This window comes from Aptenodytes patagonicus, chromosome Z (assembly GCF_965638725.1).
Source record: "Aptenodytes patagonicus chromosome Z, bAptPat1.pri.cur, whole genome shotgun sequence".
NCBI classification, from domain to species: domain Eukaryota; kingdom Metazoa; phylum Chordata; class Aves; order Sphenisciformes; family Spheniscidae; genus Aptenodytes; species Aptenodytes patagonicus.
Window position 1 is genome coordinate 55,902,955 of NC_134982.1, and position 22,424 is coordinate 55,925,378.

Genomic DNA, 22,424 nt, shown 5'->3' on the forward strand with positions numbered 1-22,424 from the left:
ACATTCTTGAAGGCCTCCAAGGTGGAGATACTATGCCCTTCCCCACACTATTACCCTCTCCTTAAATTCCAAAAACTTTCCCTACAGTCCAGTTTTATCTTCCTGGGTGAAATTTAAGCTTCTTCATTCTTGCATTATCAACCAAGTGAACAGGATGGAGTACCTCCCACATCCTTCTCAGCCTAAACAACCACAGTTCTTTCAACATTTCCTTGCAGGTGCTTTTCTATAGCCTACTATTTTCCTCTCAACACTCCCCAACTGGTCCACCCCCTTAACAGGTGAGGGCCTGCACTGATCTCTATACCCCAGCTGGAATGCTGAACATAGTAACAAAAGTTTCATTTCACTCTTCCTGCAGAAGCTAACACTCTTTCTACATTCCACTTGATTTCTCTTGGTCACAACATCATCCCACATTACTATGTATTCACCTTGTTATCAATCATAGCCCTAAACTGCTTTGTTTCAGAACTAATCTGAATATCTTTGCACAGTATGGTACTGTGTCAGACATATTACTGCCCTGAGCGATACCAGTGTCCTACGCCCCTGCAGTCTGAAGTACAGGTACATTGTACCCACTAACATTCAAGCTAATTATTCTGATGGTAAAAGAAGGTATTCAGAAGTTTTAGGGCCAGAAGAGGAATATTATGAGCACGCAGTACAATCTGCAAAGCACCAGGCATGAAATTTCACCTAGTAAATTCTGGGTAAAATAATGTGACTTCTCTTTTAAGCTGCAGGAAAGATTTATTTCGGGAAAACAGGCACAACCACAACAGTGTTAGTTTCCCGCCTTTAAGAACAAAACTTTCATTGTCCCTTCCTTTTTTCAAGGGGAAAGCTCTCAGCCACACCCCTTAATTACAGCAGTGGCTTGGGTTTGATAAGACTTATTCAGCTCATAACTCACGTGCTCTGCTGCAGTCTAAATCAATAGGACATTTATGTATAAAACTAGCCTCAGTAGAGAACTCACCATTAGGCAGTCTAATGCTATTAAGCAAGATTATCAGTCGATGTAAATCAGCTGCTGGTGCCTATTTACCAAAACAGATGTAGATCATTAAATACAGGTGCTAGATAGTCTTTTATGTGCTTGCATGCAATTTCCCAAGTTCCCACATTTTGTTCTGCAATACTGTCCTGGTTTCGGCAGGGATAGAGTTAATTTCCTTCCTAGTAGCTGGTACAGGGCTGTGTTTTGGATTTAGGATGAGAACAAAGTTGATAACACACCGATGTTTTAGTTGTTGCTAGGCAGTGCTTACACTAGCCAAGGGCTTTTCAGCTTCTCATGCTCTACCGACTGAGAAGGCTGGAGGTGCACAAGAAGCTGGGAGGGGGCACAGCCAAACTGGCCAAAGGGACATTCCATACCATGGGACATCATGCTCAGTACATAAACTGGGGAAAGCTGGCCGGGGGGGCCGCTGCTCGGGGACTGGCTGGGCATCGGTCGGCAGGTGGTGAGCAATTGTACTGCGCATCACTTGCTTTGTGTATTATCATATTATTATTATTTTATTTCAATTATTAAACTGTTTTTATCTCAACCCACGAGTTTTTCTCACTTGTGCTCTTCCAATTCTCTCCCCCATCCCACCGGGGGGGCGGGGGGAATGAGCGAGCGGCTGTGTGGTGCTCAGTTGCTGACTGAGGTTAAACCACGACAAATACTTAATGCGATACAATTACATGAAGAGAAAAAAAACAAGCCTAAACAGTGAGGTAGCTGCCCCAGAATTACTTGAACCGCCGTGTGAACTCAGAGAATTCTGCCAATGAGTAATAAAGGAGAGAACTAAGTTCCTGAAAGTCATTGCACCATGACAAGCCAGTCCTTGGAAGGAAGGAAGGTATCTGTATTATTACACAGATGTTGCTCCTTTAACATCTCATCTATCTGTGCAAAACAAACAATTCCAACTGACAGTGCAAAGCAGAGACTGTTTTTCTCTTGAGTTGACAGACTTCGAGACTTAATGACAAGGGGAGAGAATTCTAAAGCAGCAAAGGATGCAAACTGTTCATTTTTAACACCAGGAACCAGCATCTCCCAGACTTTGTTTCAAGTGAAAGGGCATAACAAGATCAGCTACTTCTTTTTCATTTGGACAGCAGAGAAAGACTCAACCATATTTTCAGGACTCTCTCCTATCTGTATCATCACAGCTTTGTCTACCCTCCATTTCTGACTTTAAAAGAAGAGTGGGGTGGAACATACAAAGGCCATTCTTCTACCAGAAGATTCCTTCCGGACAGATCAAAAGCGTCACCATCTCCCTCGGACACTCACTGCCCTGCATGGCCGAGCATCGTCTGTTCTGTGCAGGAATTACAAGATTGTTCTACAGCCTCAGTTTGACTCAGACATATCCCTCGGAAGAGCTGCATTGCACTCTTGTAAACGATCACATTTTTCAGGTGTTCAAGATGCTGTGGTTTCCTATCATTTCCACAGTGGGGTGGCGATTCACCATCACTCCCAGTACGAGCTCTAGTATCTGATTCTAGAAATGTAACCTTTCTTAAGCTCATACGCAAACGATGATTCCAATTTCCATTTTGTAAAAGCAGAAAGTTATTGAAAACTGCTACAGAATCATGGAAAATAGGAACTCCCTCCAGCCAGAAGATAGAATTAACTACAGTCAATCCTGGACTACAGTCAGTCTTGGCTGACATTTGTCCAATGTGTTCTCAGAGACCCCCAAAGTCAAAGGCTTCACACATTTCCACGTGTAAAATATTTCAGTATTCTACGCTGGCAACCTCAGTTTGTGTACCTCCCATTTACTTCTATTTCCTACCAATCATGGCAAGGGAGCACATAGATCCCTTCCTTTTTGTAACCATCTTTCACGGCTTTTGAAAATGGCTCTTTATGGTCCCTTCTCTTCAGGCAAACTATTTCTTCAACCTTTCTCTGCAGTTATTCTAGAGCTTTGAACATCTGGCTACCCTCTTCTCAGCTCATGGGCATTCCTTGAATAGGCTCTGCTATCTTTAACAGTTACACATATGTAACGTCCTTTGTTTGCTACATGAAAGTCAAGGTACTTGGCATGTTGCAGCTTAAGACCTTAAATGCCTAAAAGAATTTAGAAATTGGCCTCCTCTCCAGAGCACTTTCAAAATGAAGATAGTAAGTTAGGAAGGTAACACAGAATTAAGAATCCATTTCAGATGAGGCAATTCAGGAGAACCTAACAGGAAACAAATGCCTAGATTTGGGTGTTTCCGTGGGGAATGGTAAGGCTTCAGCCTCATGGCATGCCTTCAAAGAGCACTAGTTCTATGATGTTTACACCGCTCCTTGGGACGCAACCCTACAAGCAGGAAATCTGCAGTCAGCACACCGCACAAAGCATGACAGCAGACACACAGAAGTGCAATGTGTTTTGCAATTGCAGGATGCTTTTTCCTACATATGGGCACCTGCTTTATGCCAAGTATCTTTGTTGTGTGCAAGTATCTTTATTAAAAAATAAAAGCTCAAGATAGACAGTCAATAAGCAGTATAAGAAACAGTTCAAAATTCTTCTCTGTGCATTATGTCATGGTAACTGCAATTAAATGTGTTAAATGCTGCCCAAGATGACAAAACAAAGGATGAAACAACATCTTGAGTTGCAAATTAGACTCTCCTTCCTTTAATCAGTGTTAAATATACACTTGTACCTTCTGGAGAGAAAATATTTTAACCTGAAGAATAACTTACAGGTATAATCAACTATTTAAGACATCCTCCCTTTCAGGGACATGCATTTTTTTCCATTAGTCTTTCCATCTACAAATACAAAGTCAAAAATTTGACAGGATTTTAATTTTCTGACAGTATCTTTTCTTTCACTCTTAAACACCTATCACATTTGAAAAACTTACAGGCCTATTGTATGTTATTAAACAAAGAAGTTCACGACAAAAGAGTTCTGAACATGAAAACCATAAGGACATTGGCTTTTTTAATTTTAAGGAAAAAATACAAAAAATTCTACCTGAGAAATTATCCCTTACAATGTAATGTTTATTTTACCAAGTAAATGGCATTAGCAGGATTTACATCTCTCTCTTCTTAATTAGGCAAAGCTAACAAAGTTACCACACCAATTGAAGAGCCAGCATGACAAGCTGTTGCCAGAAGCTGAGTAATTTACTCCAGTGCTTCAGTGGCAGGAGACTGCTGGAACTGAGAGGATTGGCAGGAAAAAGCATGCAGCACACTCCAGGATGAAAACAGCAGGGAAGCCCCAGAGCGCACCTGGAATGACACAGTAGTAAAACCACCACATGGCAGTAGCTATTTCATCTCTCCAGAACTGTACACATTTGGATACACAGCCAAAAACTGCAGATCAACAGAATGCAAACCACAGACTCAACCTACCTCTACCCAGTGAAAGGTGGAAAAGCTGTGACCCGGAGATAGCCTTTCTGCTTTAGCAAGGAAAGAATGAATACAGGTTTGTTGCAAGTAAACATGAGCTCTATTCAGTACCTTGACACTGGTTCACAAGAACTCCTGGGTCTGTACCATGTATTATAGTCGTAACTCACTAGCTGCTATAGCACCCTTGTCTTCCCTGCACAGCAGGACTGGAACAAGCTTGGACACACACGCTCATATGAAAGCTATTATCCCTCTCCAAAATACTGAAGAAGAAAGCTTACTTCATTGACCAAAAGCACAAGCAGAAGCAGGAGGAGTGAGTTGTCAGGCTTCCACTTTCTTCCAATCCAAAGCCTAATGTTACACTAACACTTCACTTGCAATTATGCTACTGCAAATTTGATAGAACAGTTGGTATTTATACATACTTCTGCTTACACTTAGAGAAAAGAGCTGTGATTCTCTGAGATCTCTGTTCTGTGAGCCCATGTTAAACAGAAAACTATGAATACTCCCATTTCTATCTACTCGTAAGAAAGCAGGGATAGCTATAATTTTCTAAAATCTAGTCAAAACTTTTACATGGAGAACACACGAATTGGGACATCAAAACTAGAATATTTTTTTTTCACAGGAAAGACATCCCTGTGGCATACACCTTCGTGTTCTTAAAAAAGAAAAAAAAGAAAAAAAAAGCAGATAACATTCCCTGTCATAATTGCATGCAGTGGTTAGTTCACAGAAAACCCAACTGTTATTGGAAGATCTCCGATGTGGATAGTTTCTCCTTTCATTCATTTAGTATTACACTGTTACCCAATACCTCCTACACGTAAAGCAGGGGGGTCACATGGGTTCTGTGTAATAGAAAGATTCCACTCCCAAGAGCAACCTGTCACATTTCATAGGGACGTATCAGTCTCCAGTCAGGCACATTTGAGGTACTCATAACTCTGGTGTTTAGAAGTTGAATATTCACAAGGTCTCCTCCAAAAAAAAGAGGAACTTCTGTGGGATTTTTCCATCCTATCCCTCTCTTAAGCTTGAGAAGTGAACAGTCCCAAGCTTTTGACGATCCCACGGAAGTCCAAGCCACCTGGCCACTGTTTACATTTAAATAGCCAACTGCCCGTAAGTTTACCGCACCATTTCTTCTCTATTCCCTTTGTGCAGCTTTTCTTTCAGCCTCCCTTCTCTTCAGTTGCCCCATCCTGCCTTTAATCTTTTCCTTTAACTACCTGGAAAACGCATGATAAAGGTGAAAAAACTACCTGTTAAGCAAAAAAAGGGACAGGTCTCCTTAGGAAACAGGTGAGAAGTTATGAAAGGAACGGATCTTGATGCCTTTGGGAAATAGGAAATTACAAACTGGCAGTTTCAAGGATAGCAGGCATGCTCTATTAGCAGTCATGTGGTCAGTAGATCTGAATGACATCGTCCCATTCGTTGACAGGCCAGACGCCATTGTACTGCACGTTGGATGGTGAGCTCTTCCAGTCCCACACCTTCACAGGAACCTTCCAGTCTGGGCCATAGTTGGCTTCAACATACTGACGGGTTTCACAGGGCACGTGTACCTTGAGTTCTACAAATTCAGTCCAACACAGAGTGAACTTTGGAAAGAGATACCTGTGTCATAACAAAAGAACATGGTCACCAGCAGAAGACTGAAATACAGCTCTAAATAAGTTCATGGAGAAAGCAAGCAACTGCAGCGAGTGGCCATGTTACCTTTATAATATTTTTTTTCTTATTTCACAGCTTCCCATCTATGAAATATTATTTACATACTGGACAGGGGTGGTGTTAACCAGTTACCGCTGATAACATTTGCCACATGTTCTTAGGAAGGAGCATTTCTAATTCTTTTTCTGCTTGTTCCCATATCATTCTGCCACCTATAGGAAATCACTTAGTCCCTGTCTCTACTTTTCCACTTACAAAATGGATTTAACAGTTACCTCATTTAGAAGGGTGTCAAGAGGATGATACATGTTATTTGGTAGGGTAGATTTTGAGAAAGGCAGCATTAAATACTGTATTATAAGTCAGGCCTTTTTTAAAAAACAAGTTTTTACCTTTCTTCAATCTTACCAAACAAAGCATGCGATTCCCCTTCAGTACCCGTGTTTAAACATGGTGCCAGACTTGGAGCAGCTGCAAAGAATTAAGATACAGCTGCCACCCTGTACTTTCTGAAACCGTCTCGGTCCATTCAAATTTAAAAAATAATTTATTCTACCACACTGACCTTGTTCTGTACCTGTTCTTTCCTGTAGAAGGGCCAACATAAGCCCTACCTATAACTATGCTTACACTAGTGAAGTTCACAGGTAAATTTCACAGTGTGATCAGAATGACATCCTATAGGAGCCCAGTGTCAGAGTCAATGTGTTAAACAAGTAAATACCAAAGATTATGTCCTATTCCTGCAGAGCATCACTGCCACTTCTGAAGCTGTGAATTCTTCCACAGAGAAAAAGTAATCTTAAAATTCCTTTTCACAGGTCAAAATGAAACCATAAGCACTTAGACCTTTTGAAAAAGAAGGTTAAGATTTGTGCGTTTGCATGAATTATGCACGTGTTCCTCTAAGCATAAAGCTAATTTTATTTCTAAGCGCCAAGCAAACAGTTTCAGAAAATAAAACAACCTTGCTTTTATGCCTTAAATGGAAGGAGAGAAAAAAGTGATCAAGCACTTTTGGATATATATCCAGAGACCACTGATTTATCCAAAAAACAAAAAAATGCCAGCTACCAAGGGGAAAACAAAGTAAACAAACTTTATTAGTGGATCTATAATCATCAAATAGCTGTTTAGCTGTTATTAACCCAGGAAATCATTCATCTACCAGAACTGCAGTGGGTGTGCATACGCAAAAGCTATCAGCAAACCACTGAAATAATATATCCTCCAGAGAGTGAACTCCGAATAATAATTCTAAGGAGAACCAATAGATAATTTAAATAAACTAATCTGCAAATTAAAAAGTCAGTTGGAAATTTCACCAAAATAATTATTTAACTATTATTAAAATCAAATGTTTACATTCAGTGACGAAAAATGTAGCTTTCAGTGATGCTTCACACTACTGGAATCCTTGCTCATCGTTTGCTCATTCCAAGTGGCCAGGATAAGGCTAGGTACTCTTCCAATTTCAGTCTCATCAATCTTTGGACATAAACTGAAAAGATTTTACACTTACACAAAGTCCTCTATGTTAAGAGCCTACAGAATTAACTCGTATTAAGGATTAAAGCATACAGTATAGATTTGATTCCCAGATTCACTTTTTGTAAATACTTATTCTCTGCTGAAGAATGCAACTGTCCAGCATTAATTCTGTAAACAAATAGGGGGTCTCAACTGCTGTAACTTCAAGACAAAATAAGGAGGAGGTACATGCTTGCTTATATCTGCACTGTTCAGGAAGTATTTGTGTACATGAAAATGCAAACCATACAGCCAGACTTGTAAGGTTTAGAAACCAGCTCTCCCAAGGAAACAGAGACTAAAAAAGACTAATGAAAAATATTTTCAAGAGTAAATGAGAAATACTTTCATTCTTCATACTTTTATTTAGCAAGATATATAGAAAGTATGCCTATGCAAATATTTAGCTTTCTGAAGAAAATGTCTTTTACCCTTCATTTTTAAAAACATAAATATCTTGGAATAGAACTCCTGCCCTTATCTTTGATGATCTAGTAGCAAACAATAGCTCTTCTGATACCACATAAACAGCTGGTGAGATTCCTTTAAAATTGTTAAAGTGGATTTCGGATTCGGTATGATCAAACAATCACTTGCCTTTTGGCTGACCTCCTCACTTTACCTTCCCCCAAAATTTTGAAAGGACTGAAGACTAAGCAAAATTGAGGGTCATTCTGGCGTTGCAGGCATTCAGATCAAGCACGCTAAATCATCACATCTCACAACTAAAAAGCCATGATCTTATCTTTCTGAGAAGGTATTTGGAATAATACATATCTGCAATTATTTGGCTACGCATTCTGAACAGCCATGTTCTGTCAGGGATTGGGGCCTTCATAATGGTAAACAAGCAGTTTTCTTGCTCTTTTTCTGTATGGATTAAGTACAGTAAAATACGCCTAAGAAACACCAGTTCAGAATTAGTGGCTTCCTTACACTACTATGTCTAAGCAAATTAGTTCTTACTGAACTAGAAAGCCATGTTTGTAAACTTTGAAAAAAAATTACCACCAAAAATAAGTACTAGTCTACAAGAAAAGGAAAGAGTTATGAAAGCTGGAGTTCCAAAAGAGCTGTGATATCCTAGGATACAGGAGCTGGAGCATAGCACAGGTTCACATCTACCTTCTATTCTCATGCATTGGACCAGTCATATCAAAGGGGGAAAAAAAAACCCCAGCTCTCAAGTACCCAAGGTCTGATGCTACAATGGAATTTTGAAAGAGCATGTCAACTCCACTGGCATGGAAACAGCTACTGCAATTTAGACACAACAGAAGCACAAAGAAAAGGAAAGGAATTTATTGTTCAGCTTCCTCCTCAGAACGCATCACACAAAATCCTCCAAAATCTTGTATGGAAAAACAGACATTAAGCCTGCTTTGGAAAACTACAAAATTGTTGCTGTATTCTAAGAAAAACACTCTGCAACATACCACATTTTCTGTGGGAATATTCCAAGAATTCTTCCTTTAGTCTGTTTTTAAGTGTGCTTTTTGACTCTGGTCATCAAAATATCTTCCCCAATCTTTGTTTATCATTTCAAAACAAAGATAACTAAGGCAAGGACTCAGACGTTATCATCATCTGGATGACAGTGTTCACTAAGTTCCCATTAGCTAAATATAAGCAAATACAGTTCAGGCAAAATATGAAAGATAATGAAATCCTATAGAAGTCAACAAGGTTTTCAACTAGTCTGCAACTGTCTCTTCCTGAGTTAAGGTTGGTGATGGAAAGAAACAAATCTAGTTATCAAAACCTATGTTCAGTTTGCTGAGTAGATTAGAAAGCTGTTGTACTTATTTGCTGATTTAATACTGGAAGGTATGAAGCAAGTAATGTGGGATCCTACTTAAAACTCCATTTTCAGAACATGAACTACAAGGTCTGCAGTAGTCATCTGCGTTGCTGTCACAACATTACAGTCAATAAAGTATTCCAAATCATTACCACAAAATCCAAAACTATGGGGTTTACTTTGCAAGGACAATTGAGGCTTTCTGCCATAATGCTCCGTCGTCGAGACAAAGGCCTAAGGATTCATTTTTTACTGCAAAATCAGTTTGTGCAACAAACAGTTTTAGAGACTTCTTTCTCACCTTAGCTGTTTATTTAACTCAGAGCTTGTCACAGTCCAGATAAGATCTGCTTGATAGATGACATGCCAGCACTGCTTTCGATTTCACGAGAGAATTGACATTTGACAAGCCCAGCACCTCTCTAGTAAGGCATAGTACTGTTCTCTTTCTACTTCTCTGGTCTCAAAGTGCAAAATCTCTACTGATTCTCCACTGATAACTGCCTTTCCCACAAAGAGCACAGACTTTGCCAGGCAACAACACACAAAATGCCAACACTAAACACTAACTTGTTCAATTTCTTTCCTATTAGAGGTACAAATCCAGTTCATACTTAAATTTCTTGCCCGATTTGGCCTGAGTTCCTCCATTCCATATGTGGTCATCCTCTTCATAGAAGAAAAAAATATCAAGTTTCACATCATCTTCTCCCTGGAAAGAGAGTTCCAAGCTGTCTTCTACCTGCAAGACAAAAATACACACTGTATGTACTCATAAAAATACAAGGCTACTTATGTCAGCAGGTTTCAGAAAACAAGTTTATTTTGGTCAGGTACGCAGAATGACTCCTATCGTAACTGAAGAAAATACACTAATTCTGCAATTTCTTTTTTTTTTTTTTTTTTTTTTTTTTGATGCCTTGAGAACCCTGGAAATTTTCTGAACCTCAGTGGGACTACCTTCTCTTTCCTCCCTTTAGCCCCAAAAGCTTCTGCACCATCTCCTTGTCCTCTGCCACAAGCAAAATAATCTCAGTGAATAAACACATCATTAGTAGGTGTCTTCATTTAACACACTTCCTCTATGATAAAACACTCTCTAGGACCAGTAATGATATATCACTTGAACTATGGCTGAACCTTCATATTCCTGTAATTTTGTTTCTTCTCTCTACCATTCTGCAGCCTACATTCTGAAAAAGCTAAATAAAGATCCACATAAGCTAATAATGAACAAAGCCAGTGCCCACCTCAAGCCATCCTTCCCTTTCTGCTAGTTTTACATACAGGGCTACAGATAATCTCAGAGCTACCACCAATCCTCCTGCATGATAAGGCCCATCCAATCTCAAAGACTAAATTCTACCTTAATTCTTAAGTTTCCCTAGCACCACTGACACAGATTAGACCCCTCAAAAACTTACTAAAAACTTCTTCTGAGGTGGAATTCAGACTCCCCAAACAGGGCTGAAGCTATTAAGAAAGGTGTTTTCTCACACACTGTCCAAGAGAACACACAAAAATCAACAAGATTATATGTTTAGGTAAAACCCTAATGAGCAAATGTCTGCCGAGGAGACTTCAGATACCTACTTCTGCATAAGTGATTTGTAGCTGTACCCAAACTTACGAACCTACAGAAAGACGCATGAAGCAAATTGTTGATTATCTATGTACCTTGCCAAATTTGTGCTTCAACGGTAACCCTGCTTTCTGAAAGGCTGGAATGATATCTGCTTTGTAGTCCTTTATAAAGACTCCCAAATCCACATCTTTGCTGTGAGGAATGACATTGCACTGTCTATACCAGCCTGACGGAAAAAAAAAAGGAAAAAAACAAACAAGTTAATTCAGGAACATGAGAAATATATCAATAGAACAAAAGCAACATAAAAATGAACTGCCGTAAGGTCACCAGCCTTATGAATGAGGCCATAAACAAGACTTCTGTCTTTCTCTAGTATGAAATGAACCACATCGAAGAAAACAAATATTACCACACTTATAGCCAGCTCCTTCCTCCAGAAAGCCAGGAATGAGAGAGAAAACACTAACTCTTTCAAAGATAAAATATCTTCAGTTTTCTAATCTAAATGTCTTTAAAGAAAAAAATATTCTTTATCTGGGCCCAAATCTAATCAGCAATGAACAGCTACAGGGCTACAGCTGCGCTTTTAATTTGAAACTATTATTTTAAATAGTATCTGAGATGTTAATCATCTTTCAAGCACCACTGCAAAACAGTAGACAAGAAATGGGACATCCTTTTGTCTGTTTCATTAAAGCAGCTTTTAGTAACTGTTCATTCAGAAAATTATATTCCCTAGGACTAAACAAATACAAGTCGAATGGGCACACACATGAGTTTTTAAAACCTATTTCAATAATAAAAGAATATTCACCAGTGATAAGATACTACTTCCATCTTCCACAGAATTGAAAACTTGCAGTACCTACTCTAATAGGCTGACATTTTATTAAAAGCATGTTTTAAAATAAATAAACTATATTTTAAAAGTCAGTGATAAGCACCAAATTGCATGGAAGAAAAATCAGGTGTGAGTCTACATGGACAACAGAAATATGTGCCCATCACTGTGTTTTCCAACTAGCATTTCGGTAAATTCTAAGCCACACAATTTCGGGAATTGCTGATTACTTTCTAAGCAGTGATGAACACAACACAGGTAATTGCTAACAACATGAAATGCTTCACTGGAAATTTCCTCAGCATTCAATCCTCATTCCTCAAGTTTCTAAAAAAAAAAAAGCATTTTGTCAGGAGCAAAAAAGCCTATTTCAGTACAGCTAATGCCACATATTACCTTCCAACCCGGTACATTTAGCTGCTAACCTCAGCTGACATCACAAGCAATAGAGGATGAAATGTTTAAAATTTCAGATGAGTTTAAAAATGCAATGTAACACAAATGTTTTACCAAGGCATGTTCCACTGCTCAGCCAGAACTTTACTCCTAAGTTATTCAGTGTCAGGGCAGCCAGATGGAGCAAGGATTTTGCTTTTTTTCTGAACTCCACTGCATCAAGAGAGGCATCATCAGGATACAGCTGGAAGGCAAAGGAAGAATAAGCAAGCTATTGTCAGAAAGCAAACTTGTCACTTCATTTTTCAATGTCCTAAGAAAAAATTACCTTTAAAAATTTACTTAACTAATATCTGGGCAGTATCTGTTTTCACATATACAGCCCAGTCTGAGAACATGCACTAGAATGCCAAGTTAAAATTTAAACTCCGAAACATCAATCTTCAGTTTTTCCAAACTATCAGAATGTAAAGTCACAATAAAATAGAATAAGAATATATGTATTAGACATTGATTCTCAGGATGTGGCAACAACACAGATGAACCCTAGTTCTGCACACACTGAAGCCAATACCCACAGTCCAGGGGGGAAACAGGGACAGAATCAGTTACTTCCAGCACATTAGTTTATTTGGCGCCACCAAGTGCTACAACTGGATGTTGACAACTTCTGCCATATAGTAGAAACAATGTGAACAGAAAATCATGTTCATCTTCCAGGTACAACTGTGGCAAGATCTTCTGTAACGCAAAGCCAAAAACACCACAGCAGTCTGGGCAAACATTACCAAATCAAATACAGGAACAACGCGCCACTCAGCTTCATGACTGATTTCATTAAGAGCTCTTGGGCAACAAACAGTTGAAATGAATACTTACTTTTCAAAACAGATGCCAGCTGCTTATTTCAATATTAAAGCTCCAGCAAAGTTCAATATAGCTTCTGAGGCACATTTGCTCTGCCTGTGGTGATTACTGCCTGGAGGTTTTAGAGCTGAAGTGGAGCATGCTTACAATTTCTGTCCTTCACAGGTGAAGTGACAAGACACAGGTACCCTGGGGTAGAGTAACCATCCTGCTAAATGTATGGGGAGCTACGGCCTACTAGACTGAACAAGGATGGTATTCCTTTCCCTAAGAAGTCCCTTCCCCAAGACCTCAAATGTCTGAAGAATGGAACCTCTAGTGTCCTCTTTTTTCCCCTTCCATGAAATCAGAGATGGCTCAAATTCAGTGATCTGATTCTGATTCCACAGTCTTAACTGTGGTAACTCTTGACCACTTTATATCTTGGCCCTTTTCAATTTAAGACAAAATGCTCCCCATATTGCAGCAGAAAGTTTTCTACCATCTGCTAAATCAGGTAGCAATATTCTAAAAATAATGCTCTAAACAGTGGTGAAAACATTAGCTTACATGGTCAAAAAGCAACTAAATAAGTCATTTTGGAATGAATATACCATTTCAAATAAACCAAACTAGGAACGTGGAACTGCAGCACGTGGTTCAAAAGAATATAAAATGAAGTATTACTTAAAACTTTGAGAATTGCCATAAGGAAAATTTTCAACCACAAAGATACACAAGATCTTAGTCTTATTTACATGAAATCCATTTAACAGTAACAATGTGTGAGAACTATGGCCATGTTTGTTACCTCTTCTCAAAGTTTTGGAAAATGGAAAAAAAATGCGCTCACAAGTAAAAAAGACAGACCATGATTTTCAGTTAAAGTTTTAGTTTTATTACCACTTGCTAAACTCTGTGGATTGAGTCTCAAAGGCTGTATTTAGCTTTATGTATGCAAATAGTCACATCTAGGTAAAAAACAATGAACTGTTTGTGGGGTTGGGTCAATCAGTGAAAACATACATTACATCTCAAGAGACACTACCTGATTACCACTAACCTGAAAGAAAGCCCGAGCTTCTCTGTACCTACATTCAAGAAATCTAGAGTGTGACATCTCCTCCAGAAAACTGGATGGATTTTTTGGAATTTGAACTTTTAAGTCATCAATGGAAACAAGCAGAAGTTCTGGCCTGCAGGGAAAGAAAGATGACACATTATCCCATTCAATTCCTTTACAAACCACAAGCCACTTTTTCCTCTAGCTCAGGTTAAAATCTTAATGCATACTACTAACAGTGATTCCTCTGTCCAAATACACCCAAAACTGGTTATAAAAGAAGAGCAACAAGAGCTTCAACAAATTCCCCATACACTTCCAAATTTTGTTTAAAAAGAAATTTGATGCCTGTAAGCCCATAGTTAAGTTTGTCAGATCACCGATTCCTTTACTGACTTATGACTTGCACTGAATTTGTTCAGAGCTGTTGTTCAGTGCATTTGAAAACTTAAGCTATTTATTTGGTTGTCTGAATTATGGGATGCACTTAAGAACCAAATTTTACCCTGTACTTTGAGGTTATTTGCATTTAAAATTTAAAAACTGTTCAGCCTTCACAATGAATGAAATGTGGTATTTAACAGCTTACACAATCAATTTCAAATGTTTAGGCACATACCCGGTACAGATTCCATGTTTTAAAAGGAAGAAAGAATGGTGTCATTTTTAAGGAAAAAGTTAAACAGGTTTATTTTGACCTGTGAAATGTTTGGCTCTTTTTCTCTGATTTATGACAAATACACACACCCTGCAGGAACACTGTTCTCAAAGTGGCATGTGCTTGGCTCTGAAAAGCGACAAGATTTGCCATGATCTGTATTTCCTGAAATACTGCTATTGAAAGCATTGTAAGAAAAGGCAGACATTTACAGTAACTTTACCAATGTAATGCAAAGTTTAAGCATAAGAATATGGAAAAATAACACCACCAATTCAAGCATTTATGCAAGAAAGGAGTCCCCTCAGCACATTAAGAGCATGAGTTAGATGCAATGGTTGGCACACGTCTTTGTCATACAAATGTCACCTCTCTTTGTTCATGTTCTTTAACACCGATTATTTGGACGTTTACTGAATGGATTTCTGTTGCTTCCCTTTTTCTTTTAATGTTCCATATCTGTATTCAACTTTTGGATACATATCATTATAGAAAGAACACCAAATATGTATCAGCTAGTACTAAATCTCTTGCCACTTCTACTTTACCCCTTGTGTTGACAGCGCAGATGGCTATCAACAGATTTCAAGCTTTTAAATATATTAACAGTAAACTACTGACTTTAGCAGAAGATCCTCTGGTACATTCAACCTCAGTCATGACGACGACTTCTTCTGTCATCTTTCTGCCTGCTTCGACCTGGCTACACAGCAACTTCCTCTAAAATGTAGTTCTTAATTTATAAATGGTGGGAAGCTCTTGTTTTCAGGTAAACAGAATTGGATTTACCTTCATACCTTAATTTACCTGCACTTTGGGGGCTGAACTATTATACATGAGCTAAATTTTACAACCCGACTTTAGGAAAGGGTGCAATTTTATATACAGGAGAAAGACGTTATTTTGGAAGTGCCATTATGGTTTTTTGCCTCCTCTGTTTTGAACTCACTTTTCATATGCTCCAGGGTAGCGACCGAAGTGGAGTTTCCGGAAAGGCACAAACTTTCTGTCCATATGTTGCTTGAGCCTCAGGGGGCCATGCCACAGATAATTACCGCTCCTCTCATAGAAGACCACCAGGTGAATGGCATGAGATGCCAGTTTAAATATGTAGTGCAAGGGAATTTCAATCCCAGACAGGTCATCCATCCCGTCCAAGCGAGGGTCTTTGTTTATAATCTTTAGCCATTGGAACCCCATTTTCTCAGCAGTTCTAAAAAGGCCCACCTAAAAATAAGAGAGAGGGAGAGACAGAAAGAGAGAGAGAGAGAGAAGCTAAAGATTAGAGAAAATTGTCTGCTAAAGCCTTATTATTAACTGACTTTATTCCCAATTTTCATTTTCTAATCAGACAAGCACAAACTACTCAAAAATTTCTAAGACCTTAAAGATCAGCAACCACAAGCAATTCCAACCACTCTATTTCCTTGTCTTAAACTCTGTCCCTCAAACTAGTCAATAAAACAACAAATAAATGTTGTAAGCAATGCTTGGACTAGGTTTGCTCCTTGCCATAGCACCCTTCTCTGCACCCTCAAACTGTTCTCTAAAGTTATTCTTGTGCCAAACTTGGCGTTCGTAAGTCCTTGAATAATGATACCACTAATACAAAAACAATTACTGCAAAATCTTCTTTTATTATGTACATAAATATTTGTCTAAATCTCACCAAACACCGAACGTTGCACTAGGTAACAGGCTTTCATATTTCCATAGAAAAAGGGAATGAAATTCTGGCTGATAAGGAAAGAACCAATGAGCATCTGAAGACCCTTTCAATTACCTCCCTGGAAGTGTTTTATACAGGCATATCAGCTTCTCCTCTGGATGCTACAGATATTATCAATGAGCCAGAAAGGAATGGGGAGACAGATTTATATTAGTGTGCTGCCACACAACCTTATTCTCAGTTTCTTTAATTCCTTTACAGCTATGGGTAAAACAACTGCCTGATCAGACCCAGAGTGCCACCACTCTTCACTTGAGTGTGACTCCTTCAGTAAAATAGTCACAGACCATTTTAATGTCTCCTGCTTTTTCTTTAATAAAAAAAAAAAGCTGTTTGTCACTGTTATCTTTAGTCCGTATAAATTAATCTAATAAATACTTCCAGATGACACTTAATTGATTAAATAATCTTGGATTTCATTTTGTCCTTCATCACATGCTACACCTCTATTTTTAACACATCCATTTAAAAATCTCAGAACACTGAAGAAAAGCAGAGATACCAATACGCTAAGTGACAAAATAAAATGGTGTTAAGTACAAAGATGTACTAAAAGAAATGTAAACCAGCAGACTATGATAAACTTTCTAGCCTTGTCACATCAATACCTGCATTTCCTCCTTGATAGATCTCCAAACTCGAGATTTATTACGACTGTACCTACATCACAGGCTTAAGGTTTTCCTTCTACCTTTCTAACAGACCACTTTCCTTTTTTCTCTTTGGTGTGGCCTCTTACTGCAAGCATTTACAAATATTGCAGACAGCTTCTAAAAACTTTTAGTTATCTGTAAATGACTCTTAATGTATCCAGGCTAGTGCCTGGATACCTTCTACTTTAAAAAAAAAGTTTCCTCTACCAATACCTTTACAAGATTTCCACACAATGAATCAGAGGCTTTAATACAAACATGAAAGTATTGTCACAAAATCATAGAACAGTTGAATGCATTACAATACACAAATGTGAACTGAAGAAAAGGCACTTACTTCATGTTTCCATGTTTTGTCCAGTAATGCAAATGTAGTAAAGTCTCTTGGAGCACAAAAGTACTTGCATTCTGGAGTAGGACCATCAGGAGAACTTCTGATCTGTTCAATGTCTTTATCAACCAGTCCCAGAATCAAAGGATCGATCAAATATACTGGTATATTGTGACTGGATATTAAGCCTAGGAACTTCCTAACCACATGCTGTTTGACAGAGGATAAAATTAGAAGTTAGAAACACCATCTTTAAGCGCACAAAGGTTAATACATTAAAAGTCTTTGACAGAAGGAAAAAAACCCAACCCACTGACAGAAGGAAATCTTATCTCCCAATACATTTTCTGAGTGTGCACTTTACTTCCATGAACAATTGCGGAAACAGAAATTTTCTCTTTCAGAAGAACAGGCTGCTCTCAGGCTTTCCAGGTCTCTAAGACTAGAGGAAAAACTTTCAGCTTCAATTAGAACTTTCTACAAGCTAAAGCACTCTAACTCTAGCGTGCTAGACTTGAGCAATGGACTCTAGGCTAAATTCTAGATTCTTTCCAGCTCTAGATTGAGTTGGAAAGCACTTGAATAAACTAGAGATTATAGGATCAGATGCGATGCACATGTGGGTGCTGAGGGAGCTGGCTGATGTCATTCTGAGGCTGCTCTGCAACACCTTGAAAGGCCACAGTGGTCAGGAACTGTTCCTCAAATCTGAGAAAAGGCAAATCTCATACCATCTTCAAAAAGGAGGATCTGGGGAACTCTGTTCACCTTAATCTCAGTCCCCAGGAAGCTTCTGGAGCAAAAACCCCTGGAAAGTCACATCCAAGCACATGAAGGACAAGGATGTGATTGGGAAAGCCAGCCAAAGGCGAACTGCACCTACTCTGCAGTCACCGACTGCCTTTGAAGAAGTCTGTGGGCAAGGCGAGAGCAATGGACACTGTTCATACTTTGACTTTAGCAAGCTTTTGACCCACTCCCAAACAGTATCCCCAAATCTCAAGCATGATGTCTGCTGTATATGAAGGGTGGTTCAGTGAGAAGGTGGGAAGTGAGTGCTATCTACTCTTTGGATACTAGTACTACCCAGGACACTCAACCATGGCAACATTGCATAAGGGGTTAAAAGCCATAGCAAGAAGGTGCTGTGCCTGGTGAGAGGATTTATTAACGTGACTCAATTGAGAATTTTAATCAAGTACATTTAAATGTCCATGGCACACAGAAGATTTGCAGCAATCATAGCCACACTGCTATTAAAAATTGAGTTGATGTATTTAACTGTAACAGTTAAATTTAATGACTTAAAGTACCTTTCTACTCAGAAAAAAATACTTGCTTAGAACAGCACTGTCAGGCTTTAGGTCTGATACATCTCAAGGTTTCTAGAAGAGGTGTGATAAGGGAAGACAATGGCCTACTGCCCAAGCTACCTGCTCAGCAAGCTGACCCTGGCTTTCTAACTGAAGCTCTAACCTTTCTCTTTGTCCAGCTGCTGAGTCTGTTCAACCAGACTCCACAGGCCAACCTCCAATTCTGGCACAGGGCTTCGGCTTCAGAGAGACATAAAAATGTGAATGAAGACAGAATGTGGATCAACAAACAGAATTTAGGCAGCAGCACTACATGTGCTGTACAAGCAGAGGCAAGGCCACCCTCTTAGTGATTTCAACTACAGGGAGCTGAAAGGTAAGTGATGTGTTCACATTATTTCTGTAACTAAAACTAGCAGATCAGACTGATGAACAGGAAGCAAATCTGTGCAAAAATATTTACCTTTTTGCCCCCGTCACTTCTCCAGGGAAACAGATGCTTTTAGTTGAAACTTAAATAATTGGTAGAAAGAGATGGTGATGATGTCAAGCAGCTAAGAGAAATGCATTCAAATAGAGTATTTTGGACTCATCACGCAGGGACTCTGAAGAAAACTTGGAGTGCAACAGGTCCCTGGCAGCACTGTGAAGCATCCTGCTTTGTTACTCATGACCCCATAAGATCAAGTTAAAGCTTAATGAGAACTCTGTCCACAGACTGGCAGATTGGAAGCCCACTGTGACTATGCCACCTAGCACCTAGTAGGTAGTTCCAAGGGGTGCCACCTCCAAGAACAGTGAGACATTCCTGGCACAAGCAAGCAGTCCACAGAAGACTTGGTTTGGATTATTCCCAAGAACAGCTCTTAACCAGAGCACCTTTCCTCTTGCTCAGCAGAAACAAGGCATTTAAATGGTTATTTTGCTAACTAGCAACATTATCATATTGCATCCAAAAGTGAAAGGCAGCCAGTTCCCAGGGCATCACTCTCTTTAACCATCTCTGCTGTTCTTCCACTGGGAGATCTGTTAACAAAAGACTTCTGTAAAAGTGTTTCCAAACAAACGGTAACTACAAATATCGTAACTGAGCTTCTGATTCCCTGAGGCCAACATGATATTTTGGTTGCACTCAATCCTGCAAACTTTAAGTAAGACACGACAAAAAAATCACATTGCAAGTATCTAATGGCACTCCTAACACTGCTCCTGAACACTGGAATACAGCAACTGGTGAATGCTGAAATGTAACATTTTCCTGCTTGTGAAGAGTTTCATGCCCCAGCATAAGCAAGTAACACAAAATATTGAGCAGCAGGTTAAACAACTAGAGCAAGCAAAAAGGTGTTCTGTGACCTGAGACCTGCAGCCAATTCTTTTACCACACTACTGACTATCAAACAAGCTGCATGTCAAATAAGCCAATCTTTTCAATACTCAGTCTGAAAGAACACAAAAGCCTGGATCAAAACTTCTATATCAGAAAGAACAAGTTTCGCTTCTTAAAATATTAACAATACTACTAAGGACTGCACAGGCAAAGGCTACTAAGCTGTAACCGTTTCTCAACTCCATTTTAAACTGATGTTTTGAAATGCTTCATAACTTTACTCAGTGAAGAATGTATCCCTTAGCCCTTAACACTAGAAAATCCCCGGTGAAGAGGAAGGAGAACTGGACCCTGAGTTTGCAATCCCATGTGAGTTATCTGAGACTTGCAGAAGAGCTGTAGGAAGCAATGATGTTATACATACCCATCTAGTGCTGTCTTGGCCTGACTGGCTTCCTCTGACTTTTGAAAAAACTGCTCCATTCTGTCAAAACCAAAGAAGGGGAGGGGGAGGGAGAAAGAAAAGAAAAAAAAAGTAAATTTCAGTTGAATCCCTGTTTAGGATTTCTTAACAGGACATTCAGGGGCATTTATCCAGTTAGCACTTTATAATTATGGCTGTGGTTATGCCTCTGGTCACTCAACTACAGTACTGAATGTGAAGTCATAAACAACCGCTCTGGCTTACTGTATTTAGAAGGACAATGCAAGCCTTGGGGCCTTACAGACATGCAAAGATTGCATGATCAGGCCTCAGGTTTCTAAGTCAATGTGCCAGTAAATGTAAAATAGGAAAATGACAAACACAAAACACTGTTAGGCAAACACCACTGGCGGAAAGACAGCAGGACTATGCCTCAGTCTTTCCAGATGTAACCCTAGAGAATTAAATTTCAAAGAGAGTATATTCGTGTCATAAAGCCAAGGCGGTTAGTGGCTCAGCTTTTAGCTTTTAAGAACTGTTTAGAATTTCTCATTCACAGCCTTCTTGTTTACAGTCAGAAGCGATAAGAAAGAAGCCAAAGGTTGTGCACTAAGCACTAAGGCTGCCTGCATTTATTAAGAATGTCCTCACCAAAAGAAAACAAACTCAGGAAACATGATACCTACGCGGTTCTTCTGTAAAAATAAAATGAAGGCATGCAGTTGCAAGGAGTTCCTTTGTTGAATCTGCATTGCAACTGTCAACTATGAAGCCATCAAAAAACCAGAGTATTTCATTTATAGTAACATTCACCTCTTTTTCCATTACAGAAAATCACACTGAGCTAAACATTCCACAGGTGGTATAAAAGCAGGATTTAATCCATAACATCTAGAAAATTATGAACGCTGAATCACAAAGCACTAAGACAACTGCAGAAAAAGCTGGGTTTTCTTTTAAAAACACCACTGTTGAAAAACCTGCAACCAATAAATGCTGCCTTCCTTGTTCCTTCAGAAAAGCCCTAAGACAACACCTGGTTTGACTTCACTCTCAATAAAAGTCACATAACAAGAGTAGGAAGGGCTTGTGAAGATTAAAAGTCTCGGTGGCTCAAACCCACAGCTGAGAACACATTTTAGAATTAATGGGATGCCTCTGCCTGACATAATGACTTCAATATCAGGCTGACAATTGCGATCTGATTGTACGCCTGCCACCAGAAACCTGCTCAGGCTACCTCGCTGCTTCATGTCAATACTATAGGAATTGCTAGCCATATGAGGGAAGTTTGGGGCTGCCGTTAATGCTGCTAAAGGACTCTGAAGAGAGGAGGCATTCCACAAAAGCAAGCCCGTGCAGGACAGCTCTCTCTTACCTTCTGCGATAGGTAGAACTTGTAATAGTACAACTGGAAGAGGAGGAAAACCAGGCTTGTCAGAGAAAGGAGCGCCAGGACCACGTTCTTATTGATTTTCTGCATTAGTCTTCGGGGCGCTCTCGATCACCGCCTGGAAGCAGCGCGGCGTCGCTCATCTTCTCCGGTTTCCCAGCTCCCCCCTGCGCGCCGGCAGAGGAAAACGGGGCGCCGAGCAGGCCGCGCCGCCGGCCCGAACCGGGCGCCGCGGCGGCCCACGGGAGCCCTGCGGAACGGCGGCGGGAGCTCAGCTACGGGGCCCCCGGGCTTCGTCACCCGCACCGCCGCGCCCCGCCCGGCTCCCCCCGCCGGCCACAGCGCCGGGGCACCGCAGGCTCCCGCCGGCCCGGCCGCCTTCACCCGCGCTGCGGCTCCCCGCCGGCCGGCAGCCTTTCGCGGCGGCCGTAAAGCGCCGCCCG

The 22,424-nt window shown here is 39.9% G+C and overlaps 1 protein-coding gene across 4 annotated transcripts; it reads right to left on the bottom strand.

The window, feature by feature from the left end:
* Window positions 1-3,634: 3,634 nt before the first annotated feature.
* FKTN (fukutin) lies at window positions 3,635-22,319 on the bottom strand. Of its 4 annotated transcripts, none has more exons than XR_012997376.1 (10): window positions 21,967-22,319; window positions 20,589-20,648; window positions 17,528-17,731; window positions 15,758-16,035; window positions 14,151-14,283; window positions 12,356-12,485; window positions 11,094-11,227; window positions 10,031-10,158; window positions 5,671-6,028; window positions 3,635-4,270 (listed from the first exon to the last, which is right to left on the bottom strand). XR_012997376.1 is itself a non-coding variant. In XM_076362232.1 (10 exons), the coding sequence occupies exons 1-9, from the start codon at window positions 22,069-22,071 to the stop codon at window positions 7,475-7,477; spliced, it is 1,284 nt and encodes a 427-aa protein (XP_076218347.1). In that variant the 5' UTR covers window positions 22,072-22,319; the 3' UTR covers window positions 5,961-6,028; window positions 7,451-7,474. The 4 variants fall into 4 exon arrangements, 3 of the variants coding, with proteins under 3 accessions (XP_076218346.1, XP_076218349.1, XP_076218347.1); XM_076362232.1 differs by lacking the exon at window positions 3,635-4,270 and adding an exon at window positions 7,451-7,586 and having other exon boundaries at window positions 5,961-6,028; XM_076362231.1 differs by having other exon boundaries at window positions 3,635-6,028.
* Between the last annotated feature and the right edge of the window lie 105 nt (window positions 22,320-22,424).